The sequence below is a fragment of the Salmo trutta genome, unplaced genomic scaffold, assembly GCF_901001165.1.
Source record: "Salmo trutta unplaced genomic scaffold, fSalTru1.1, whole genome shotgun sequence".
Classification (NCBI taxonomy): Eukaryota; Metazoa; Chordata; class Actinopteri; order Salmoniformes; family Salmonidae; genus Salmo; species Salmo trutta.
Window position 1 is genome coordinate 297981 of NW_021822698.1, and position 27475 is coordinate 325455.

A 27475-nucleotide genomic window follows, 5' to 3' on the forward strand; every position below is an offset into this window, starting at 1 on the left:
AAGTTTGCGGGGGGTATGCTAGTTCTGAACGTCACATGCTAATGTAAAAAGCTGGTTTTTGATATAAATATGAACTTGATTGAACAAAACATGCATGTATTGTATAACATAATGTCCTAAGATTGTCATCTGATGAAGATCATCAAAGGTTAGTGCTGCATTTAGCTGTGGTTTGTGTTTATGTGACATTATATGCTAGCTTGAAAAATGGGTGTCTGATTATTTCTGGCTGGGTACTCTGCTGACATAATCTAATGTTTTGCTTTCGTTGTAAAGCCTTTTTGAAATCGGACAGTGTGGTTAGATTAATGAGAGTCTTGTCTTTAAAATGGTGTAAAATAGTCATATGTTTGAGAAATTGAAGTAATAGCATTTCTAAGGTATTTGAATAACGCGCCACGGGATTCCACTGGCTGTTACGTAGGTGGGACGAAATCGTCCCACTGGCCCTAGAGAGGTTAACTCCATTCTCAGGAACACACCTGAATCCATGCCGTAACAACAGTGTCTCCTCTGCACTAGGCTGCGAAGCCATCGCGCACACCACACCTTCCAAGCCCCGGGAAACTAAAACTCTGTCCTCTTCCTACCTAACTTTAAAAAAAACAATGGGTACCGTTAAAATAAAAGTGTATTAACCCTCCACCATCTACTTAAAAAAAATGAAATACCAAGGATAGAATCAAGAAAATAAGTTAGGACAGAGCCTTTCACCCAGCCTCTCAACAACAAAACACTCCCAGCATGCACTGAGAGAGAGAGAGAAAACGAGAGAGAGAGAGAGAAAGAGAGATGGAGAGAGAGAAAAAGAGATGGATGGAGAGAGAGAGAAAGAGGAAGAGGGAGCAGGTGAGAGAAGACATCAAGATATATTGACTATGTGCTGGCCCTTGGTTCTCTCTCCCCGTTTCCTCCCTGTCTGGCCTGCTGCTGTTTCTGTGAATGCTGTATCCATCTCCCCTCTGGCACCCACTGCTTCCCTAGCCTAGCCGCTAAACAGCTAATTATAGCCCCGCGACAGGACGGAGGTGTGACCTGGTTACCTATTTAAAGATCCGAGAGAACCTGTGAGAAAGTCCCTGCACAGAGGAGAGAGGGGAGCCGCTAGGCCGCAGGAATGTGTTTCATTCCGTTCCATCTACTCCATTCCAGACATTATTATGAGCCTCCCCTCACCAGTACCCAGACACACACATGGACACACACATCTATTGACACACTGTCACTGTGTCCCACCTATCTCTCGTGTACACATTGTCTCTCTCCCCAGCACGCACACACACACACACACACACACACACACACACACACACACACAGTGTCCCAGTACCACATGTATCACTTAACCTCCATGTCAAAACACAGGCGTAATCTAAGCCTGAGGAAGCCCATAAAGGAGTAGTGTGTGTTGGGATGAGCACCCAGTGTGTCAGTGGAGCCTCTCTGTGAGCTGGCAGGACCAGAGTACAAAGCCTGTGCCTCTATAGGGAGGGGACAGAGGAGAATGAAGGAGAGATAACCTGGTGTAAAACCCCCTCCCTCAGGGATCTAGAGGACTTGTAGTGGTGGAACAGCGTGTTAAAACACGGGACCAAGCCAAGTCATATAGAGTCTGTTGGAGGCTTACTGTTTACAACTAGACAATTACATCAATAAATATAGATATTTCACCTTTATTTAACAAGGCAGGTCAGTTAAGAACAAATTCTTATTTACAATGACGGCCTACCCCGGCCAAACCCAGACAACGCTGGACCAATTGTGCGCCGCCCTGTGGGACTCCCAATCACAGCCGGATGTGATACAGCCTGGATTCATTGATAGATGATGGTATGAATGAATCCACCATTCTATTGAAGGCAGACAGAAAGTCATTTGAATTTAACATTCAGAAATGTTACAACTTTTGAAATAAAAACCACAGTTTATTGAGAAGTCATTGAAAATAAATGCCCTTTTTTTTATTGAATTGTAATTTAAGTTTACTTCCTGAATTGACTGTCTTCAATTCGAATTGAGCCCAACCCTGCTATCCATGCGCGCACACACACACACACACACACACACACACACACACACACACACACACACACACACACACACACACACACACACACACACACACACGTATGTTCAGGTGGTGGGCATTGTATGTAAACAGTCATGTAAACAGTCATCCCATTCCTCCTTACCATGGCGTCCCGTATATCCGGAAGCCTTTGACAGTGACGTCAGAGTCCTGGAGGTACACACAGTTAGTGAGGAGGTCCTGGACGTCATCAAAGTCCTCGGGCTTCAGTTTGGACACGGAGGGAAAACGGTAGTAATCCTGCTTGACCAGCTCGGCCATAAAGTCCTTATCGAAGGTCAGCTCATGGTTCCCTGCTATCACCACCTTAAACTCATACGGTAGACCCCCTAGAGGGGAGAGAACATACACAAGGGTTAGAGAGAGAGAGGGGGAGACACAGAGAGAGAAACAGGGGAGAGAGAGGGGGCGAGAGAGAAAGAGAGAGTGGGAGGGAGAGAGAGGGGGGAGAGAGAGAGAGAGAGGGGGGAGAGAGAGAAAGAGAGAGTGGGAGGGAGAGAGAGGGGGAGAGAGAGAGAGGGGGAGAGAAAGAGAGAGTGGGAGGGAGAGAGAGGGGGAGAGAGAGAGAGAGAGAGAGTGGGGGGGGGGAGAGAGAGTGGGGGGGAGAGAGACAGAGAGAGAAAGAGAGAGGGGGGGGGGGGCAGAATGTGCATTGTTATCTTCAATGCATTCAAAGTAACGACCTGACCACATCAATGATTTCTCCTTTTACAGTCTTCAAGAAAATAACATCAAATTGAAGAAATACAGGCATTGAAAAGCTCCATTCAGCCAATCAGAGGGGTTACATGTACAATACACAGGTGAAGGCTGTGCTTGACCGTCACAGGCCACCGTCCATCAGTGTTTCTCTGTGAGGCCTTCAGAGCCGTAAACCCTGAACCTTACCTCTACTAGTGTCTCCACTATCTCATCTTTCAATTTCTACTTTGCCCTCTCTGCTCTCCTCTGGTGACGTGTGTCGTCCCGTTGCCCTCTCCCATCGCCCAGGTAATGCACTCCTTTATTCTCGCAGATTGAGTACTCAACCCTGGCTTTTGACTTCCCTCGCTCCCGCTCTGCGTCCCTCTCGCTCTCTCTTTGATCCCTCACTCTTTGTGCTGTATGCAGGTCTGGAGGTCCACTGTGATGACTGATAGACAGACAGACCCACAGAGATTATTCCTTTCAGACCCTTGTTCTCTTGACTTTTTATTTTGCAGTGCGCTGTAACAGTAGGCTTGATGTTACAGGCAGAACTCTAATAGAAGGAGGGGACGATTTCTTTGTCATAAAATGCGCTTCAATGTAGAAGAGGATTTGGCCTTTTCTTCTGCTATCAATGAAAGTTCGGTATTCAGGAGGTCAGGCACTCAGTGAAAAGGCAACGGCAGCACTCGCAAATCAAGACAACTCAAATTCAGCCCTTCAACCTGCCAAACTCATTTCCATCTGCAGTGACATAGAGGTGTGTGTGTGTGTGTGTGTGTGTGACCTACAGCTGAATGAAAGACTCAGGGTCCAGGACTATTAGTTTCATTCCCTCTCTTGTAAATGAGCTCTAGTCTCTGGATCACAAATGGACTATATAACCCTATAAGGCTGCTCCATCTCTCAGTCCCACAGCCTCTAACTGCATCACAGATCCATTACACACACACACACTCACACACACAATTACTGCCAGCCAACTCCATCTCGCTTGCTCTAAGGGGAATTAGCACTATATTTTATTGCCACCGAGATGCATATTACAAAAGGGGCAGCATGATCCCCAGACCCTCTTTATTAACTTCCTCCATAAACTACAGAGAGAGAGAGAGACGGAGGGAGGGAGAGAGAGCGACAGCGAGAGAGAGAACGACAGAGAGCGACAGCGACAGAGAGCGAGAGCGACAGCGAGAGAGAGATAGAGAAAGAGAGAGAAAGAGAGAGAGAGAGAGAGAGAGAGAGAGAGAGAAAGAGACAGAGAGAGAAAGAGAGAGAGAGACAGAGAGAGAGAGAAAGAGAGAGACAAAGAAAGAGAGAGATACATCTACTGTTCTAGCTGTCACGTGTTTTTCTTGAGAAAGTAATACAAAGAACAAACCCTCTGCTAACATATGAGTTCCAGAACAGATCAATTAGAATGTGTACATTCTACTGTGAGCCTGATCCACTACAGACTGGGCTCAGCTGTCTAAAAGCACAGCACATCACTTTCTGGATGTAGCTAAAAATACACCCCTTATAACCAACCAAAAATACAATGCAGAAAAACAATTACATTCACTAATTGCAATTTGCAAAGTGAAGATGTTGGGTAGTGAATATGTCGCAAATGATTGACGATACAGACAGACGCATACGTATCTATCCGCCTCCACAAATAAAACTTGACAGGGAACCTGTTAGCTTCATATTAACACTAACACTGTTCAAACCCTGCTTTTGTGGCAAGTGAAGAGCTCATTAGCGACAGCAGCTCTTGGGTCTGGGGAGGTACAGAAAACACTAACGTTTTCATTTCAAGGACCAGTGCAGTCAAAAACGGGATTTTCCTGTTGTATATATTTCCACACTATGAAGCTGGAACAATAAGGGAGAGTGGGGTAAATTGAGCCAATTTTTACATTCAGCATCACTCCGTCAAGGGAAATACAGTATTCTTTCTAACAAAGATATCTACATATATTTCAGGATGTTGTGTATTCCTACAGATAATCAGATTTAATGTAAATATTACAGTTTGAAAACATAGCTTGTCCAAAAAAAGTGGTATCTTTGAACAACTTACAAAGTTGGCACAATTACCCCCGGGTATGGGGTAAGTTGAGCAGCGGGACAGGGTAACTACACATTTCTGTACTGAATGAAATATTACCACTACCTTTTTAAAACCACGTCTATCTTTATTTCCCAAACACAATTCAACACAAACACTTTTAGTTTTTTTTAGGCATTTTATGCATCTTTTAACACAGACTTAACACCTAAGAAACATTTTGGACTTTTTAAAATACTTTTAACACAGGCGTGGGCCTGTTGTTACCTCATATCCCAACAATAATGCCTTTCATTATGCCTGGGAAGAAAACACTTCAATTTGCTCAACTTGCCGTTGGCTCAGCCATCAGCTCAACATTTTCACTATATTAGCCCACAGAGCTACAAGGATGCACTTTCATGCTAGGTTTAGGACCTCATACTGAAGCTTATAGAGAGCCCAACCGATGTATAGAACAATCTTTAAATGATCTACATTGATTTAGCTACAAGCATTAGGAAACCTCTAACACAAAAAAATGTATGTGAAAATCTGTTTTTTGGACAAAACTTGCTTACCACTTTTTCCATGTGGTTTCTCCTTCACAGACTCCATGAAATGACCACCTCTTCCGAAATACACTGCTCAAAAAAATAAAGGGAACACTTAAACAACACAATGTAACTCCAAATCAATCACACTTCTGTGAAATCAAACTGTCCACTTAGGATGCAACACTGATTGACAATACATTTCACATGCTGTTGTGCAAATGGAATAGACAACAGGTAGAAATGATAGGCAATTAGCAAGACACCCCCAATAAAGGAGTGGTTCTGCAGGTGGTGACCACAGACCACTTCTCAGTTCCTATGCTTCCTGCCTGATGTTTTGGTAACTTTTGAATGCTGGCAGTGCTTTCACTCTAGTGGTAACATGAGACGGAGTCTACAACCCACACAAGTGGCTCAGGTAGTGCAGCTCATCCAGGATGGCACATCAATGCGAGCTGTGGCAAGAAGGTTTGCTGTGTCTGTCAGCGTAGTGTCCAGAGCATGGAGGCGCTACCAGGAGACAGGCCAGTACATCAGGAGACGTGGAGGAGGCCGTAGGAGGGCAACAACCCAGCAGCAGGACCGCTACCTCCGCCTTTGTGCAAGGAGGAGCAGGAGGAGCACTGCCAGAGCCCTGCAAAATGACCTCCATCAGGCCACAAATGTGCATGTGTCTGCTCAAACGGTCAGAAACAGACTCCATGAGGGTGGTATGAGGGCCCGACGTCCACAGGTGGGGGTTGTGCTTACAGCCCAACACCGTGCAGGACGTTTGGCATTTGCCAGAGAACACCAAGATTGGCAAATTCGCCACTGGCGCCCTGTGCTCTTCACAGATGAAAGCAGGTTCACACTGAGGACGTGACAGACGTGACAGAGTCTGGAGACGCCGTGGAGAACGTTCTGCTGCCTGCAACATCCTTCAGCATGACCGGTTTGGCAGTGGGTCAGTCATGGTGTGGGGTGGCATTTATTTGGGGGGCCGCACAGCCCTCCATGTGCTCGCCAGAGGTAGCCTGACTGCCATTGGTACCGAGATGAGATCCTCAGACCCCTTGTGAGACCATATGCTGGTGCGGTTGGCCCTGGGTTCCTCCTAATGCAAGACAATGCTAGACCTCATGTGGCTGGAGTGTGTCAGCAGTTCCTGCAAGAGGAAGGCATTGATGCTATGGACTGGCCCGCCCGTTCCCCAGACCTGAATCCAATTGAGCACATCTGGGACATCATGTCTCGCTCCATCCACCAACGCCACGTTGCACCACAGACTGTCCAGGAGTTGGCGGATGCTTTAGTCCAGGTCTGGGAGGAGATCCCTCAGGAGACCATCCGCCACCTCATCAGGAGCATGCCCAGGCGTTGTAGTGAGGTCATACAGGCACATGGAGGCCACACACACTACTGAGCCTCATTTTGACTTGATTTAAGGACATTACATCAAAGTTGGATCAGCCTGTAGTGTGGTTTTCCACTTTAATTTTGAGTGTGACTCCAAATCCAGACCTCCATGGGTTGATAAATTGGATTTCCATTGATTATTTTTCTGTGATTTTGTTGTCAGCACATTCAACTATGTAAAGAAAAAAGTATTTAATAAGATTATTTCATTTATTCAGATCTAGGATGTGTTATTTTAGTGTTCCCTTTATTTTTTTGAGCAATGTATTTGGTCAAATTATTCATTCTGTATACGGTTTCCTAGAAACAAAGGTGGCTCTACTTACACCTTTAGCAAAACAATTCAGCCTGTTTTGGTGGGATGGACTTCACCATACAATAAATTAGTTAATAGACCAATAAGAAAGAGAGCTCCAAACCTCTCTGCCAATTGCAGCTAATTTTCCGTTCTCCCCTCCCCATTCAGACCACTCCCAGACAATTCCTAGCAAAATTGTTGTTTGAGAAATGTCCCTTTGGTTACTTTTTGACCATTTCAATTGAAAACCATCACAGTAAGGTACTTCATTGTTACACAGAATGATTTGATATTGAGATAGCTGCATTGGACCTTTAAGCAAAATTCAGAGTGAATATATTGTTCTATATGCGAGAACAGCTTGCAGAGACTTACAGTGCCTTCAGAAAGTATTCACACCCATTGACTTTTTTCACATTTTGTTGAGCTACAGCCTGAATTTAAAATGGATTACATTGAGATGTTGTGCTACTGATCTACACACAATTCCCCACAATGTGAAAGTGGAAATTTGTATGCAGACATTTTTTTAAAATTAATAAACAAAATTAAGCTGAAATGTCTTGAGTCAATAAGTTTTCAACCCCTTTGGTATGGCAAGCCTAAATATGTTCAGGACTAAAAATGTGCTAAACAAGTCACATAATAAGTTGCATGGACTAATAGGGGTTGACATGATTTTGAATGACTACCCCATCTCTGTACCCCACACATACAACTATCTGTAAGGTCCCTCAATCGAGTAGTGAATTTCAAGCACAGATTCAACCACAAAGACCAGGGAGGTTTTCCAATGCCTCGCAAAGAAGGGCACCTATTGGTAGATGGGTAAACATGAACAAAAGTAAGATATTGAATATCCCTTTTAGCATGGTGAAGTTATTAATGAAGCTTTGGATGGTGTATCAATACACCCATTCACTTTCAAGATTCAGGCGTCCTTCCTAACTCAGTTGCCGGAGAGGAAGGAAACCGCTCAGAGATTTCACCATGAGGAAAATTGTGATTTTAAAACAGTTTCAGTGTTTAATGGCTGTTGTAGGAGAAAACTGAGGATGGATCAACAACATTGCAGTTACTCCACAATACTAACCTAAATGACAGAGTGAAAAGTAGGAAGTCTGTACAGAATAAAAAATATTCCAAAAACATGCATCCTGTTTGCAACAAGGTGCTAAAGTAATAATGCAAAGAATTTGGCAAGTAAATTAACTGTATGTCCTGAATACAAAGTGTAGTGTTTGGGGCAAATCCAATACAACATATCACTGAGTACCAGAGGTGTGGACTCGAGTCACATGACTTGAACTCAAGTCAGACTCGAGTCACAAATATGATGACTTGCAACTTGACTTTGACACCAATGACTCGTGACTTAACTTGGACTTGAGTCTTGACTCGAACTGACTTCATACCCTCCCCAAGCCCAAATATTAAAAATGATGCTATTAAAAAAGGTGTGCAGCGCATCAACTCTTCATTTAACAGATTACAGTTTGAATCGGACAGCAGCCAATCAAATTGTGCCAGCTGAGAAAAAGTTTTGCGTGGCAGTGCAGAGGAACGTCGGTGGGTGCAGTCAGACGGAGCCCTTGGAAAGTTGATACCCAAAATTATTCTTTTTGGATATACAGACTACGCTGTAGTCATCAAAAAACGGATTGCAACTTGCATAACATCCGGGAAGAAAATTACAGACGGAGGCGCAACAACTTACAACTTTGTTCGACATTTGAAGCTGCACAAAGAACGTTAAGTCGTGGCTAATATAGCCAACAGCTATATATAACTTTGCTAGTGTAGCATGTAGGCTAATGTAAAATTAAATCAATGAGCCTCCACACAGTAAGTGCGGGAACGTGATCATTGCACCCAAGATTGAGCTACAACTGGCTAGGCAGTTGGTAGCCTAAATCCTGCCTGATGTTACTACTGTAACCACACACGGAGAGGGTGTGTGTGTGTGTGTGTGTGTGTGTTAAGGTTGGGCGATTGTGTACAAGCCTACATGGCCCGATTGCGCATCATAGCGATCCCACTAGTGGTTCTGGCGGGGGCAGGGGGGGCCAGTGCCCCTGTGACAACAATTTTGGACCCCCTTGTGGGCCCCCTAAATGTGCAGTATGAAATAATTTTTACATAACACATTTTTGCTATGTTATTTTTTTACATCGGTTATTAGACAGTGGCAACGATGATGATTATGAACATGGTCTTTTGTCTGCTAATGCCTGCAATGCAGTGAAGAAAACGATATGACAACAATAACGTCTAATGTAACTGGCCCCTCTAACAATACAACTGGCCCCAGCTTGGCCCCCCCAGTTGAAATAGTCTAGAACCGCCACTGAGCGATCCTCGATAGTCGATTGCTATGTGGGGGCGGGTCTTTCTCATGGCTACCCATGTATTTCCATGGAAATATAAAGTTTATTTGGAAAGTAATAAATATATATTTTTAAAAGCATTCATGATTTGCGTAAATGTAATATATTAACTGTTACTCTTGTTAAAAATATGAAATGGTATTACATTTGGTGAAGAGCACATTATGACTTTGACCCGAATCTCAAAGATTAGGACTTGAGACTTGACTTGAGACTTGATTTGTGTCACACCCTGATCTGTTTTCACCTGTCCTTGTGCTTGTCTCCACCCCCTTCAGGTGTCACCTATCTTCCCCATTATCCCCTGGGTATTTAAACCTGTGTTTTTTTTTTTGTCTGTCTTGCATGTTCCAAGTCAACTAGCGTGTTTTTTCCCGTGCTCCTGCCTTTTCTATTCTCTTTTGCTAGTCCTCCCGGTTTTGACCCTTGCCTGTTTTCTTGCCTGCGGTCTGTACCCACCTGCCTGACCATTCTGCCTGCCCTGACCTCGAGCCTGGCAGCCACACTGTACCTCCTGGACTCTGAACTGGTTTTGACCTTTTGCCTGTCCACGACCACTCTTGCCTGTCCCTTGCACTATAATAAATATCAGAGACTCAAACCATCTGCCTCCCGTGTCTGCATCTGGGTCTCGCCTTGTGCCCTTAGAACTTGAGACTTGAGACTTGGGACTTGACTTGAGAGTTGACTTGAGACTTGTCAGTCTTGACTTAGGACTTGAGTGCTAAGACTTGAGACTTACTTGTGACTTGTAAAACAATGACTTGGTCCCACCTCTGCTGAGTACCACTCTTCATATTTTCAAGCATAGTGGTGGCTGCACCATGTTATGAATACCCTCATCACCGGCAAGGACTAGGTCGTTTTTTGGGGGGATAAAAAGAAACGGAATAGATCTAAGCACAGACAAAATCCTAGAGGAAAACCTGGTTCAGTCTGCTTTCTAACAGACACTTGGACTGCACCTTTCAGCAGGACAATAACCTAAAACACAAGGACAAAAATACACTGGAGTTTCTTACCAAGACGACACTGAATGTTTCTGAGTGGCCTTGTTACAGTTTTGACTTAAATCGGCTTAAATCTATGTCAAGACATGAAAATGGCTGTCTAGCAATGATCAACAACCAATTTGACAGAGCTTGAAGAGTTTAAAAAAATGATAATGGGAAAATACTGTACAATCCAGGCGTGCAAAGCTCTTAGAGACCCAGAATGACTCACAGCTGTAATCTGCCAAAGGTGATTCTAACATCTATTGACTCAGGGGGTTGAATACTTACTTCATCAAGATATATTACTGTTTTATTTTTCATAAATGTTTTTCAAATGATAGAATTTTTCTTCCACTTTAACATTACAGAGTATTTTGTGTAGATAGTTGAAAAAAAGTAAATTAAATCTATTTTAATCCCAATTTGTAACGCAACAAACTGTGGAAATATTTAAGGGGTGTGAATACCTTCTGTAAACTGGTCTTTTCCATTTGTGGTTCATTATTAACATTTATTTATTTATGTGTGTGTGTGTGATAAAATCTCTAGAGAGTTTTTACATAAGGAGTTGAGGCTAACCAAATCTGCGGTAAAACTGCAGATCAAAAACAAATACAGGAAACACTGTAACTTTACTTATAAATCTCTGCAAAACAGCAGGATATTTCATGCTTTCTTTATCTGCACACATGTGCAAATGCACACACACAAGGCCCAACGGGGGAAGCTTTAACCAGAGGATGAGGGTTAGAGAGGGTAACAGTAGTATGGGACAGACTGGGTCAGAGAAAGATCATTTCCTCTATTGAGCTCCAATGATCTGCCTAACAGCAATCAATGATCTGCTCTATCTGCCTAACAGCAATCAATGATCTGTTCTATCTGCCTAACAACAATCAATGATCTGCTCTATCTGCCTAACAGTAATCAATGATCTGCTCTATCTGCCTAACAACAATCAATGATCTGCTCTATCTGCCTAACAACAACCAATGATCTGCTCTATCTGCCTAACAGCAATCAATGATCTGCTCTATCTGCCTAACAACAATCAATGATCTGTTCTATCTGCCTAACAGCAATCAATGATCTGCTCTATCTGCCTTCTCTCTAGAGAAGGGAAGAACAGAGAGAAAACTCAGTCCTCTCCAGAGAGAAGGGAAGAACAGACAGAAAACACAGTCCTCTCCAGAGGGAAGGGAAGAACAGGGAGAAAACACAGTCCTCTCCAGAGAGAAGGGAAGAACAGACAGAAAACACAGTCCTCTCCAGAGGGAAGGGAAGAACAGAGAGAAAACACAGTCCTCTCCAGAGAGAAGGGAAGAACAGAGAGAAAACACAGTCCTCTCCAGAGAGAAGGGAAGAACAGAGAGAAAACACAGTCCTCTCCAGAGAGATGGGAAGAACAGAGAGAAAACACAGTCCTCTCCAGAGAGAAGGGAAGAACAGAGAGAAAACACAGTCCTCTCCAGAGAGATGGGAAGAACAGAGAGAAAACACAGTCCTCTCCAGAGAGAAGGGAAGAACAGGGAGAAAACACAGTCCTCTCCAGAGAGATGGGAAGAACAGAGAGAAAACACAGTCCTCTCCAGAGAGAAGGGAAGAACAGGGAGAAAACACAGTCCTCTCCAGAGGGAATGGAAGAACAGGGAGAAAACACAGTCCTCTCCAGAGAGAAGGGAAGAACAGGGAGAAAACACAGTCCTCTCCGGAGAGAAGGGAAGAACAGAGGGAAAACACAGTCCTCTCCAGAGAGAAGGGAAGAACAGAGAGAAAACACAGTCCTCTCCAGAGAGATGGGAAGAACAGAGAGAAAACACAGTCCTCTCCAGAGAGAAGGGAAGAACAGAGAGAAAACACAGTCCTCTCCAGAGAGATGGGAAGAACAGAGAGAAAACACAGTCCTCTCCAGAGAGAAGGGAAGAACAGGGAGAAAACACAGTCCTCTCCAGAGAGATGGGAAGAACAGAGAGAAAACACAGTCCTCTCCAGAGAGATGGGAAGAACAGAGGGAAAACACAGTCCTCTCCAGAGAGAAGGGAAGAACAGGGAGAAAACACAGTCCTCTCCAGAGGGAATGGAAGAACAGGGAGAAAACACAGTCCTCTCCAGAGAGAAGGGAAGAACAGGGAGAAAACACAGTCCTCTCCAGAGAGAAGGGAAGAACAGGGAGAAAACACAGTCCTCTCCAGAGGGAATGGAAGAACAGGGAGAAAACACAGTCCTCTCCAGAGAGAAGGGAAGAACAGGGAGAAAACACAGTCCTCTCCAGAGGGAATGGAAGAACAGGGAGAAAACACAGTCCTCTCCAGAGAGAAGGGAAGAACAGGGAGAAAACACAGTCCTCTCCGGAGAGAAGGGAAGAACAGAGGGAAAACACAGTCCTCTCCAGAGAGAAGCGAAGAACAGGGAGAAAACACAGTCCTCTCCAGAGAGAAGGGAAGAACAGAGGGAAAACACAGTCCTCTCCAGAGAGAAGGGAAGAACAGGGAGAAAACACAGTACTCTCCAGAGGGAAGGGAAGAACAGGGAGAAAACACAGTCCTCTCCAGAGGGAAGGGAAGAACAGAGGGAAAACACAGTCCTCTCCAGAGAGAAGGGAAGAACAGGGAGAAAACACAGTCCTCTCCAGAGAGAAGGGAAGAACAGAGGGAAAACACAGTCCTCTCCAGAGAGAAGGGAAGAACAGAGAGAAAACACAGTTCTCTCCAGAGAGAAGGGAAGAACAGAGAGAAAACACAGTCCTCTCCAGAGAGAAGGGAAGAACAGGGAGAAAACACAGTCCTCTCCAGAGAGAAGGGAAGAACAGAGGGAAAACACAGTCCTCTCCAGAGAGAAGGGAAGAACAGAGGGAAAACACAGTCCTCTCCAGAGAGAAGGGAAGAACAGGGAGAAAACACAGTCCTCTCCAGAGAGAAGGGAAGAACAGGGAGAAAACACAGTCCTCTCCAGAGGGAAGGGAAGAACAGAGGGAAAACACAGTCCTCTCCAGAGAGAAGGGAAGAACAGAGAGAAAACACAGTCCTCTCCAGAGAGAAGGGAAGAACAGAGAGAAAACACAGTCCTCTCCAGAGAGATGGGAAGAACAGAGAGAAAACACAGTCCTCTCCAGAGAGAAGGGAAGAACAGGGAGAAAACACAGTCCTCTCCAGAGAGATGGGAAGAACAGAGAGAAAACACAGTCCTCTCCAGAGAGAAGGGAAGAACAGGGAGAAAACACAGTCCTCTCCAGAGGGAATGGAAGAACAGGGAGAAAACACAGTCCTCTCCAGAGAGAAGGGAAGAACAGGGAGAAAACACAGTCCTCTCCGGAGAGAAGGGAAGAACAGAGGGAAAACACAGTCCTCTCCAGAGAGAAGGGAAGAACAGAGAGAAAACACAGTCCTCTCCAGAGAGATGGGAAGAACAGAGAGAAAACACAGTCCTCTCCAGAGAGAAGGGAAGAACAGAGAGAAAACACAGTCCTCTCCAGAGAGATGGGAAGAACAGAGAGAAAACACAGTCCTCTCCAGAGAGAAGGGAAGAACAGGGAGAAAACACAGTCCTCTCCAGAGAGATGGGAAGAACAGAGAGAAAACACAGTCCTCTCCAGAGAGATGGGAAGAACAGAGGGAAAACACAGTCCTCTCCAGAGAGAAGGGAAGAACAGGGAGAAAACACAGTCCTCTCCAGAGGGAATGGAAGAACAGGGAGAAAACACAGTCCTCTCCAGAGAGAAGGGAAGAACAGGGAGAAAACACAGTCCTCTCCAGAGAGAAGGGAAGAACAGGGAGAAAACACAGTCCTCTCCAGAGGGAATGGAAGAACAGGGAGAAAACACAGTCCTCTCCAGAGAGAAGGGAAGAACAGGGAGAAAACACAGTCCTCTCCAGAGGGAATGGAAGAACAGGGAGAAAACACAGTCCTCTCCAGAGAGAAGGGAAGAACAGGGAGAAAACACAGTCCTCTCCGGAGAGAAGGGAAGAACAGAGGGAAAACACAGTCCTCTCCAGAGAGAAGCGAAGAACAGGGAGAAAACACAGTCCTCTCCAGAGAGAAGGGAAGAACAGAGGGAAAACACAGTCCTCTCCAGAGAGAAGGGAAGAACAGGGAGAAAACACAGTCCTCTCCAGAGGGAAGGGAAGAACAGGGAGAAAACACAGTCCTCTCCAGAGGGAAGGGAAGAACAGAGGGAAAACACAGTCCTCTCCAGAGAGAAGGGAAGAACAGGGAGAAAACACAGTCCTCTCCAGAGAGAAGGGAAGAACAGAGGGAAAACACAGTCCTCTCCAGAGAGAAGGGAAGAACAGAGAGAAAACACAGTTCTCTCCAGAGAGAAGGGAAGAACAGAGAGAAAACACAGTCCTCTCCAGAGAGAAGGGAAGAACAGGGAGAAAACACAGTCCTCTCCAGAGAGAAGGGAAGAACAGAGGGAAAACACAGTCCTCTCCAGAGAGAAGGGAAGAACAGAGGGAAAACACAGTCCTCTCCAGAGAGAAGGGAAGAACAGGGAGAAAACACAGTCCTCTCCAGAGAGAAGGGAAGAACAGGGAGAAAACACAGTCCTCTCCAGAGGGAAGGGAAGAACAGAGGGAAAACACAGTCCTCTCCAGAGAGAAGGGAAGAACAGAGAGAAAACACAGTCCTCTCCAGAGAGAAGGGAAGAACAGAGAAAACACAGTCCTCTCCAGAGAGAAGGGAAGAACAGAGGGAAAACACAGTCCTCTCCAGAGAGAAGGGAAGAACAGGGAGAAAACACAGTCCTCTCCAGAGAGAAGGGAAGAACAGAGAGAAAACACAGTCCTCTCCAGAGAGAAGGGAAGAACAGAGAAAACACAGTCCTCTCCAGAGAGAAGGGAAGAACAGAGAGAAAACACAGTCCTCTCCAGAGAGAAGGGAAGAACAGAGAAAACACAGTCCTCTCCAGAGAGAAGGGAAGAACAGAGAAAACACAGTCCTCTCCAGAGAGAAGGGAAGAACAGAGAAAACACAGTCCTCTCCAGAGAGAAGGGAAGAACAGAGGGAAAACACAGTCCTCTCCAGAGAGAAGGGAAGAACAGAGAAAACACAGTCCTCTCCAGAGAGAAGGGAAGAACAGAGAAAACACAGTCCTCTCCAGAGAGAAGGGAAGAACAGAGGGAAAACACAGTCCTCTCCAGAGAGAAGGGAAGAACAGAGGGAAAACACAGTCCTCTCCAGAGAGAAGGGAAGAACAGAGGGAAAACACAGTCCTCTCCAGAGAGAAGGGAAGAACAGAGAGAAAACACAGTCCTCTCCAGAGAGAAGGGAAGAACAGAGAAAACACAGTCCTCTCCAGAGAGAAGGGAAGAACAGAGAAAACACAGTCCTCTCCAGAGGGAAGGGAAGAACAGAGGGAAAACACAGTCCTCTCCAGAGAGAAGGGAAGAACAGAGGGAAAACACAGTCCTCTCCAGAGAGAAGGGAAGAACAGGGAGAAAACACAGTCCTCTCCAGAGAGAAGGGAAGAACAGAGAAAACACAGTCCTCTCCAGAGGGAAGGGAAGAACAGAGGGAAAACACAGTCCTCTCCAGAGAGAAGGGAAGAACAGAGGGAAAACACAGTCCTCTCCAGAGAGATGGGAAGAACAGGGAGAAAACACAGTCCTCTCCAGAGAGAAGGGAAGAACAGAGAAAACACAGTCCTCTCCAGAGAGAAGGGAAGAACAGAGAAAACACAGTCCTCTCCAGAGAGAAGGGAAGAACAGAGGGAAAACACAGTCCTCTCCAGAGAGAAGGGAAGAACAGAGAGAAAACACAGTCCTCTCCAGAGAGAAGGGAAGAACAGAGAAAACACAGTCCTCTCCAGAGAGAAGGGAAGAACAGAGAAAACACAGTCCTCTCCAGAGGGAAGGGAAGAACAGAGGGAAAACACAGTCCTCTCCAGAGAGAAGGGAAGAACAGAGGGAAAACACAGTCCTCTCCAGAGAGATGGGAAGAACAGGGAGAAAACACAGTCCTCTCCAGAGAGAAGGGAAGAACAGAGAAAACACAGTCCTCTCCAGAGAGAAGGGAAGAACAGAGAAAACACAGTCCTCTCCAGAGAGAAGGGAAGAACAGAGAGAAAACACAGTCCTCTCCAGAGAGAAGGGAAGAACAGAGGGAAAACACAGTCCTCTCCAGAGGGAAGGGAAGAACAGAGGGAAAACAGTTCTCTCCAGAGAGAAGGGAAGAACAGAGAGAAAACACAGTCCTCTCCAGAGGGAAGGGAAGAACAGAGAAAACACAGTCCTCTCCAGAGAGAAGGGAAGAACAGAGAGAAAACACAGTCCTCTCCAGAGAGAAGGGAAGAACAGAGGGAAAACACAGTCCTCTCCAGAGGGAAGGGAAGAACAGAGGGAAAACACAGTCCTCTCCAGAGAGAAGGGAAGAACAGAGAAAACACAGTCCTCTCCAGAGAGAAGGGAAGAACAGAGAGAAAACACAGTCCTCTCCAGAGAGAAGGGAAGAACAGAGAAAACACAGTCCTCTCCAGAGAGAAGGGAAGAACAGAGAAAACACAGTCCTCTCCAGAGAGAAGGGAAGAACAGAGGGAAAACACAGTCCTCTCCAGAGAGAAGGGAAGAACAGAGAGAAAACACAGTCCTCTCCAGAGAGAAGGGAAGAACAGAGAAAACACAGTCCTCTCCAGAGAGAAGGGAAGAACAGAGAAAACACAGTCCTCTCCAGAGGGAAGGGAAGAACAGAGGGAAAACACAGTCCTCTCCAGAGAGAAGGGAAGAACAGAGGGAAAACACAGTCCTCTCCAGAGAGATGGGAAGAACAGGGAGAAAACACAGTCCTCTCCAGAGAGAAGGGAAGAACAGAGAAAACACAGTCCTCTCCAGAGAGAAGGGAAGAACAGAGAAAACACAGTCCTCTCCAGAGAGAAGGGAAGAACAGAGAGAAAACACAGTCCTCTCCAGAGAGAAGGGAAGAACAGAGGGAAAACACAGTCCTCTCCAGAGGGAAGGGAAGAACAGAGGGAAAACAGTTCTCTCCAGAGAGAAGGGAAGAACAGAGAGAAAACACAGTCCTCTCCAGAGGGAAGGGAAGAACAGAGAAAACACAGTCCTCTCCAGAGAGAAGGGAAGAACAGAGAGAAAACACAGTCCTCTCCAGAGAGAAGGGAAGAACAGAGGGAAAACACAGTCCTCTCCAGAGGGAAGGGAAGAACAGAGGGAAAACACAGTCCTCTCCAGAGAGAAGGGAAGAACAGAGAGAAAACACAGTCCTCTCCAGAGAGAAGGGAAGAACAGAGGGAAAACACAGTCCTCTCCAGAGAGAAGGGAAGAACAGAGGGAAAACACAGTCCTCTCCAGAGGGAAGGGAAGAACAGAGGGAAAACACAGTCCTCTCCAGAGAGATGGGAAGAACAGGGAGAAAACACAGTCCTCTCCAGAGAGAAGGGAAGAACAGAGAGAAAACACAGTCCTCTCCAGAGAGAAGGGAAGAACAGAGGGAAAACACAGTCCTCTCCAGAGGGAAGGGAAGAACAGAGGGAAAACACAGTCCTCTCCAGAGAGAAGGGAAGAACAGAGGGAAAACAGTTCTCTAGTAAAAAAAGGATAGAATAAAAGAAAAGGAAAGAAACAGGGTGACATGCAGTGAATGAGAGGAGCACCGAGGAGCACTGAGGAGCACTGAGGAGCACTGAGGAGCACTGAGGAGCACTGAGGAGCACCGAGGAGCACTGAGGAGCACCGAGGAGCACTGAGGAGCACTGAGGAGCACCGAGGAGCACCGAGGAGCACCGAGGAGCACTGAGGAGCACTGAGGAGCACTGAGGAGCACTGAGGAGCACTGAGGAGCACTGAGGAGCACTGAGGAGCACCGAGGAGCACTGAGGAGCACCGAGGAGCACTGAGGAGCACTGAGGAGCACTGAGGAGCACCGAGGAGCACTGAGGAGCACCGAGGAGCACTGAGGAGCACTGAGGAGCACTGAGGAGCACTGAGGAGCACTGAGGAGCACCGAGGAGCACCGAGGAGCACCGAGGAGCACTGAGGAGCACTGAGGAGCACTGAGGAGCACCGAGGAGCACTGAGGAGCACCGAGGAGCACTGAGGAGCACTGAGGAGCACTGAGGAGCACCGAGGAGCACTGAGGAGCACTGAGGAGCACTGAGGAGCACCGAGGAGCACTGAGGAGCACCGAGGAGCACTGAAGAGGGAAAGATTGAAGCAGGGAAAGTGCTGTTTAGTACAGTTCTAAAATACGCAATTTCCACTCAGTTTAATTTAGTTAGCGCTTGTCCCTACTTACCTCTCTCTGTTTTTCAATCCCCTCTCCACCCCTTCTCTCTGTATTGTTGATCTTCCACAGTGAGACAGAGAGAATACGTCTGGCCTTGGAGAGGTATGCAACTCTTTATGTCACAAACATTGTCTGCATTAGGAGACATTGAAAACATTCCTCTCGTTCATGTCCACAAACTCTGAGTGCTACAGTATATAAACTAGAACACCTTTCCTCTCTATCTCATCTCTTGTCATTTTAACAGAAAAATCCTGTCCGCCTCTCTTTCCCCTCTCGTCTCTCTAAAGAATCTAACCTGCAGAAAAGGGTTTTGTTAGAATCAAAGCTGAGAGCATTACTGTCCTCGGTTAAATATTACAATACAACGGACAGAGTGTATTCCAGAACTACATGAGTATAACTATGTTCAGAACACTGTGACTAAAGCTATTGTATTTCCTGATTCATCCGTTTACAGCAGCAACATACTAGTAGAGAAATCCACTGTCCTGATTCATCCGTTTACAGCAGCAACATACTAGTAGAGAGATCCACTGTCCTGATTCATCCGTTTACAGCAGCAACAACATACTAGTAGAGAAATCCACTGTCCAGATTCATCCGTTTACAGCAGCAACACCATACTAGTAGAGAGATCCACTGTCCTGATTCATCCGTTTACAGCAGCAACATACTGGTAGAGAAATCCACTGTCCTGATTCATCCGTTTACAACAGCAACAACATACTAGTGGAGAGATCCACTGTCCTGATTCATCCGTTTAAAACAGCAACAACATACTAGTAGAGAGATCCACGGTCCTGATTCATCCGTTTACAACAGCAACATACTAGTAGAGAGATCCACTGTCCTGATTCATCCGTTTACAACAGCAACAACATACTAGTAGAGAGATCCACTGTCCTGATTCATCCGTTTACAACAGCAACAACATACTAGTAGAGAGATCCACTGTCCTGATTCATCCGTTTACAGCAGCAACATACTAGTAGAGAGATCCACTGTCCTGATTCATCCGTTTACAACAGCAACAACATACCCTAGTGGAGAGATCCACTGTCCTGATTCATCCGTTTACAACAGCAACAACATACTAGTAGAGAGATCCACTGTCCTGATTCATCCGTTTACAACAGCAACATACTAGTAGAGAGATCCACTGTCCTGATTCATCCGTTTACAGCAGCAACAACATACTAGTGGAGAGATCCACTGTCTTGATTCATCCGTTTACAACAGCAACAACATACTAGTAGAGAAATCCACTGTCCTGATTCATCCGTTTACAACAGCAACAACATACTAGTAGAGAGATCCACTGTCCTGATTCATCCGTTTACAACAGCAACATACTAGTAGAGAGATCCACTGTCCTGATTCATCCGTTTACAGCAGCAACAACATACTAGTAGAGAGATCCACTGTCCTGATTCATCCGTTTACAACAGCAACATACTAGTAGAGAGATCCACTGTCCTGATTCATCCGTTTACAGCAGCCACACAGAGGCAACATACAGTGGCAAGAAAAAGTATTTGAACCCCTTGGAATTATCTGGATTTCTGCATAAATTAGTCATAAAATTAGATCTTCATCTAAGTCACAACAACAGACAAACAGTCTGCTTTAACTAATAACACACATATTACTGTATTTTTCTTGTCTATATAGAATACATAATTTAAACACTCACAGTGTAGGTTGGAAAAAGTATGTGAACCCCTAGGCTAATGACTTCTCCAAAAGCTAATTGGAGTCAGGAGTTAACTAACCTTGGAGAACAATCATTGAGACGAGATTGGAGATATTGGTTAGAGCTGCCCTGCCCTATAAAAAGCACATACAAAATTTGTTTGCTATTGACAAGAAGCATTGCCTGATGTGAACCATGCCTCTGACAAAAGAGATCTCAGAAGACCCAAGATTAAGAATGGTTGACTTGCATAAAGCTGGAAAGGGTTAAAAAAGTATCTCTAAAAGCCTTGGTGTTCATCAGTCCACGGTAAGACAAAATGTTTATAAATGGAGAAAGTTCAGCACTGTTGCTACTCTCTCTAGGAGTGGCCGTCCTGCAAAGATGACTGCAAGAGCACAGCGCAGAATGTTCAATGAGGTTAAGAAGAATCTTAGTGTCAGCTAAAGACTTAAATAAATCTCTGGAACATGCTAAGATCTCTGTGGACGAGTCTACGATAAGTAAAACACTAAACAAGAATGGTGTTCATGGGATGACACCACAGAAGAAGCCACTGCTGTCCAAAAAAACATTGCTGCACATCTGAAGGCAAAAAAGCATCTGGATGTTCCACAGCACTACTGGCAAAATATTCTGTGGACAGATTAAACTAAAGTTGAGTTGTTTGGAAGGAACACACAACACTATGTGTGGAGAAAAAAAGGCACAGCACACCAACATCAAAACCTCATGCCAACTGTAAAGTATGGTGGAGGGAGCATCATGGTTTGGGACTGCTTTGCTGCCTCAGGGCCTGGACAGCTTGCTATCATCAAGAGAAAAATGAATTCCCAAGTTTATCAAGACATTTTGGACAACGTTAGGCTATCTGTCTGCCAATTGAAGCTCAACAGATGTTGGGTGATGCAACAAGACAACGACCCAAAACACAGAAGTAAATCAACAACAACTGGGTCAACCAATTATTAAATCCAAGTGTTTGCATACGTTTCCCACCCTGCACTGTGAATGTTTACATGGTGTGTTCAATAAAAATATGAAAACAAGTAATTGTTTGTGTTATTAGTTTAAGCAGACTGTGTTTGTCTATTGTTGTGATTTAAATGAAGATCAGATTTATATAGAAGTCCAGGTAATTATAAAGTGTTCACATACTTTTTCTTGCCACTGTACAGGTAACGAGAGATCCACTGTCCTGATTCATCCCTTTACAACAGCCACACAGAGGTAACATACTAGTAAAGAGATCCACTGTCCTGATTCATCCCTTTACAACAGCCACACAGAGGTAACATACTAGTAAAGAGATCCACTGTCCTGATTCATCCCTTTACAACAGCCACACAGAGGTAACATACTAGTAAAGAGATCCACTGTCCTGATTCATCCCTTTACAACAGCCACACAGGCAACATACTAGTAAAGAGATCCACTGTCCTGATTCATCCCTTTACAACAGCCACACAGAGGTAACATACTAGTAAAGAGATCCACTGTCCTGATTCATCCCTTTACAACAGCCACACAGAGGTAACATACTAGTAAAGAGATCCACTGTCCTGATTCATCCCTTTACAACAGCCACACAGAGGTAACATACTAGTAAAGAGATCCACTGTCCTGATTCATCCCTTTACAACAGCCACACAGAGGTAACATACTAGTAAAGAGATCCACTGTCCTGATTCCTCCCTTTACAACAGCCACACAGAGGTAACATACTAGTAAAGAGATCCACTGTCCTGATTCATCCCTTTACAACAGCCACACAGAGGTAACATACTAGTAAAGAGATCCACTGTCCTGATTCATCCCTTTACAACAGCCACACAGAGGTAACATACTAGTAAAGAGATCCACTGTCCTGATTCATCCCTTTACAACAGCCACACAGAGGTAACATACTAGTAAAGAGATCCACTGTCCTGATTCATCCCTTTACAACAGCCACACAGAGGTAACATACTAGTAAAGAGATCCACTGTCCTGATTCATCCCTTTACAACAGCCACACAGAGGTAACATACTAGTAAAGAGATCCACTGTCCTGATTCCTTCAGACACAAAGACATCTCTCTCTCTTCTTTTCTCCTTTCCCTCCTTTATTTCTCTGGTTTCTTGCATTATTCCCCCTCTTTAAAACATCTCTCCAGGCATCAGTGTTCCTGTCTTTCTTAGCCCTGTCTCTCTCACTGTAGTCCTCCTCTTTTCTTGGGTCTCCTCTTCTCTGTGCTAGTTATTGTCAGTTATAGAGAACAGGTCTGCTGACACAGACAGAATAACAGCCTTGTGTTCTGCTCTCAGCCAGTCAATCAGTCACCCAGCCAGCCAGCCAGTCATTCAGTCACCAAACCAGCCAGCCAGCCAGTCAGTCATTCAGTCATTCAGTCACCAAACCAGCCAGTAAGACAGTCACCCAGCCAGCCAGCCAGCCAGTCATTCAGTCACCAAACCAGCCAGCCAGTCAGTCACCCAGCCAGAAAGACAGTCACCCAGCCAGCCAGCCAGCCAGTCAATCAGTCACCCAGCCAGCCAGCCAGCCAGTCATTCAGTCACCAAACCAGCCAGCCAGTCAGTCACCCAGTCAACCAGCCAGTAAGACAGTCACCCAGCCAGCCAGTCAGTCAGTCAGTCAACCAGCCAGCCAGCCAGCCAGCCAGTCAACCAGCCAGCCAACCAGTCACCCAGCCAGCCAGTCAATCAACCAGCCAGCCAGTCAATCAACTAGCCAGCCAGCCAGCCAGTCACCCAGCCAGCCAGCCAGTCAATCAACAAGCCAGCCAGCCAGTCACCCAGCTAGCCAGTCAGTCAACCAGCCAACCAGCCAGCCAGTCAGCCAGCCAGTCAGCCAGCCAGCCAGTGCTCAGTTTAAACCGGATAATGACAGACGTTGCGCTCCAAATAACACCAAGCCATTTTCCACTTTGGTGTACATCGATTCACTATTATGACCACAGTCCTCTAATATACACACACACACTTTATGTCTGTCTGTGTTGACAGATGGAGGGGCTATACAGAACTCTGTCTCCTCACCAGGCTGTATCTCAGCTGACATGACACCGAGGTATACATAGGGAATGGAGACTGGGTGGACACACACACACACACACACACACACACACACACACACACACACACACACACACTTGTGACAGTGCCCGGCATGAGGTCTGATGGCTCGTGAAGTCTGTCAGTGTGTGTGTGTGTGTGTGTGTGTGTGTGTGTGTGTGTGTGTGGGAGGGGGGATTAGGACCCTTACAACTGGCAGCACAATAGAGACAGATTGGCACAGCAGACGGGCACTGTGGCGCCACTCACTCTCTGGCCGTCATTGTCACCCCAGTGGCTCAGAGTGTGTCTCAGGGAGGTGTGGCTCAGAGTGTGTCTCAGGGAGGTGTGGCTCAGTGTGTCTCAGGGAGGTGTGGCTCAGAGTGTGTCTCAGGGAGGTGTGGCTCAGGGAGGTGTGGCTCAGAGTGTGTCTCAGGGAGGTGTGGCTCAGAGTGTGTCTCAGGGAGGTGTGTCTCAGGGAGGTGTGTCTCAGGGAGGTGTGTCTCAGGGAGGTGTGTCTCAGGGAGGTGTGGCTCAGAGTGTGTCTCAGGGAGGTGTGGCTCTGGGAGGTGTGGCTCAGAGTGTGTCTCAGGGAGGTGTGTCTCAGGGAGGTGTGGCTCAGGGAGGTGTGTCTCAGGGAGGTGTGGCTCAGAGTGAGTCTCAGGGAGGTGTGGCTCAGAGTGAGTCTCAGGGAGGTGTGGCTCAGGGAGGTGTGGCTCAGGGAGGTGTGGCTCAGAGTGAGTCTCAGGGAGGTGTGGCTCAGAGTATGTCTCAGGGAGGTGTGTCTCAGGGAGGTGGGGCTCAGAGTGTGTCTCAGGGAGGTGTGTCTCAGGGAGGTGGGGCTCAGAGTGTGTCTCAGGGAGGTGTGTCTCAGGGAGGTGGGGCTCAGAGTGTGTCTCAGGGAGGTGTGGCTCAGGGAGGTGTGGCTCAGGGTGTGTCTCAGGGAGGTGTGTCTCAGGGAGGTGGGGCTCAGAGTGTGTCTCAGGGAGGTGTGGCTCAGGGAGGTGTGGCTCACGGTGTGTCTCAGGGAGGTGTGGCTCAGAGTGTGTCTCAGGGAGGTGTGGCTCAGGGAGGTGTGTCTCAGGGAGGTGTGGCTCAGGGAGGTGTGGCTCAGGGAGGAGTGTCTCAGGGAGGTGTGTCTCAGGGAGGTGTGTCTCAGGGAGGTGTGTCTCAGGGAGGTGGCGCTCAGAGTGTGTCTCAGGGAGGTGGGGCTCAGAGTGTGTCTCAGGGAGGTGTGTCTCAGGGAGGTGTGTCTCGGAGGTGTGTCTCGGAGGTGTGTCTCGGAGGTGTGTCTCGGAGGTGTGTCTCAGGGAGGTGTGTGCAGATCATGCGTGTGTGAATGTTAATTTATCTTTTCATCTCAGAATTGTATGCTAAAATTAGAACACCTACTCATTCAATGAGCTTTCTTAATTTTTACTATTTTCTACATTGTAGAATAATAGTGAAGACATCAAAACTAAGAAATAACTCATATTGAATCATGTAGAACCAAAAAAGTGTTAAACAAATCAAAATATATTTAATATTTGAGATTCTTCAAATAGCCACCCTTTACCTTGATGACAGCTTTGCACACTCTTGGCATTCTCTCAACCAGTCACCTGGAATGCATTTCAATTAACAGGTGTGCCTTCTTAAAAGTTAATTTGTCAAATTTCTTTCCTTCTTAATGCGTTTGAGCCAATCAGTTGTGTTGTGACAAGGTAGGGTGGTATACAGAAGATAGCCCTATTTGGTAAAAGACCAAGTCCCTATTATGGCAAGAACAGCTCAAATAAGCAAAGAGAAACGACAGTTCATCATTACTTTAAGACATGAACGTCAGTCAATACGGAAAATTTCAAGAACTTTGAACGTTTCTTCAACTGCAGTCGCAAAAACCATGAAGTGCTATGATGAAACTGGCTCTCATGAGGACCGCCACAGGAATGGAAGACCCAGAGTTACCTCTGCTGCAGAGGATAAGTTCATTAGAGTTACCAGCCTCAGAAATTGTAGCCCAAATAAATGCTTCACAGAGTTCAAGTAACAGACACATCTCAACATCAACTGTTCAGAAGAGACTGTGTGAATCAGGCCTTCATGGCCGAATTGCTGCAAAGAAACCACTACTAAAGGACACCAATAAGAAGAAGAGATTTGCTTGGGCCAAGAAACACGAGCAATGGACATTAGACCGGTGGAAAATTGTCCTTTGGTCTGGTGTCCAAATTTGAGATTTTTGGTTCCAACCGCTGTGTCTTTGTGAGATGCGGTGTTGTAACGATGGTCGTCAGGAATGGACCAAGGCGCAGCGGGTTGAGTGCTCATAATTAACTTTTTAATGAAAACACTTATACCAAACAAAAACAAAACGATGGACGACGAATACAGACTTAAAGGCAAACAACAGCAATTCAAGTGACAACCTCCCACAAATTACAAACACAAACACACCCTAATATATAGGACTCTCAATCAAAGGCAACTAGACAACACATGCCTTCAATTGAGAGTCCACACCCCAATTAACTAAACATAGAAACAGACTAACTAGAAAGAACATAGACTAACAGAGCAGTGACCAAAAACCCCGGAATACATAAATCAACTACCCTCTACATAATACACACACCCCGAACCACATAAACCAAATACCCTCTGCCACGTCCTGACCAGCCTACACTAACAAAATAACCCTCATACTGGTCAGAACGTGACAGGTGTGGGTGAACGGATTATCTCCGCATGTGTGTTTCCCACCGTAAAGCATGGAGGAGGAGGTGTGGAGGTGTGGAGGTGCTTTGCTGGTGACACTGTCTGTGATTTACAGAGGTTGAACAAAGAATTGAAGGAAGGGGTGCCAATAATTGAGGCAGAAATATTTGAGAAAAATATTTGTTTTATGTTTAGAATTAATTTTTTTTCTCCAATTATTTTACTTTAATTAAAAGACTGTTCTGCTCATATTTACCAAGGGTGCCAATATAGTGGAGGGCACTGTACAGTATTTAGAATTTTAGGCACATGTAACCAGCATGGCTACCACGGCATTCTGCAGCGATACACCATCCCATCTGGTTTGGGCTTAGTGGGACTATCATTTGTTTTTCAACAGGACAATGACCCAACACAACTCCAGGCTGTGTAAGGGCTATTTTACCAAGAAGGAGAGTGATGGAGTGCTGCATCAGATGACCTGGCCTCCACAATCACTCAACCGCAAAACAATTGAGATGGTTTGGGATGAGTTGGACCGCAGAGTGAAGGAAAAGCAGCCAACCAGTGCTTTGAATATGTGGGAACAACTTCAAGACTGTTGGAAAAGCATTCCAGGTGAAGCTGGTTGAGAGAATGTCAAGAGTGTGTAAAGCTGTCATCAAGGCAAAGGGTGGCTATTTGAAGAAGCTCAAATAAAAAATATATTTTGATTTGTTTAACACATTTTTGGGTTACTACATAATTCCATATGCGTTATTTCATAGTTTTGATGTCGTCACTATTATTCTACAATGTAGAAAATAGTTTAAAAAAAAGAAAAATCCTTGGGTCAGGGGTTAACTGCGCAGAGTGTGTTAGGTCACAGGGGTTAAACTGGGTACTTAGGCCACCAGTCAGGGTAGCTGACACCATTGTGTGTGTCTGTCACTGTCACTGTTCGTCCTTCCGTGTGTTTGAGTGTGATTTCATGTGTGTGTACAAACGAGTGTGTGCATATGTGTGTATAAATATGAGTGACAAAATGTGGAAACTTACACGTCCCCTTGGGAATGTGGGTACTGTACGCCTCTCTCTCTCTCTCTCTCTCTCTCTGAGTGTGTGAGTGTGTGAGTGTGTGTGTGTGTATATGCATGCATCATGTATGTGTGTACTGTACCTAGCCAGTCGTTGAACTTCTTGACCTCAGAGGGCAGGCCCAGCTCAGTGAAGTCTCCCGTGTGGAGCAGCACGTCACCATAGGGCATCTGGATCCCATCTGTACGGGAGTGTGTGTCCGACACACACACAAACCGCGTGTGTCCTGCTGGCTTAGGAGTGTCATACAGGGTAGGGTCCACCCTGAGA

At 45.8% G+C, this 27475-nt stretch overlaps 1 protein-coding gene across 1 annotated transcript; it reads right to left on the reverse strand.

The window, feature by feature from the left end:
* Nucleotides 1-1831: 1831 nt before the first annotated feature.
* Nucleotides 1832-27475, reverse strand: LOC115183749 (metallophosphoesterase MPPED2-like). The gene is made up of 3 exons (XM_029744845.1): nucleotides 27288-27475; nucleotides 2193-2418; nucleotides 1832-1850 (listed from the first exon to the last, which is right to left on the reverse strand). Coding segments are annotated over exons 1-3 (315 nt in total). The 5' UTR covers nucleotides 27376-27475; the 3' UTR covers nucleotides 1832-1849.

Excerpts from the sequence above, each read along its gene's own strand:
- LOC115183749 (XM_029744845.1), bottom strand. The coding sequence starts at position 27,375 with ATGCCCTATGGTGACGTGCTGCTCCACACGGGAGACTTCACTGAGCTG. Across the intron at positions 2,419-27,287 it reads GAAGTTCAACGACTGGCTAG|GGGGTCTACCGTATGAGTTT; the intron begins GTACAGTACACA and ends TCTCCCCTCTAG.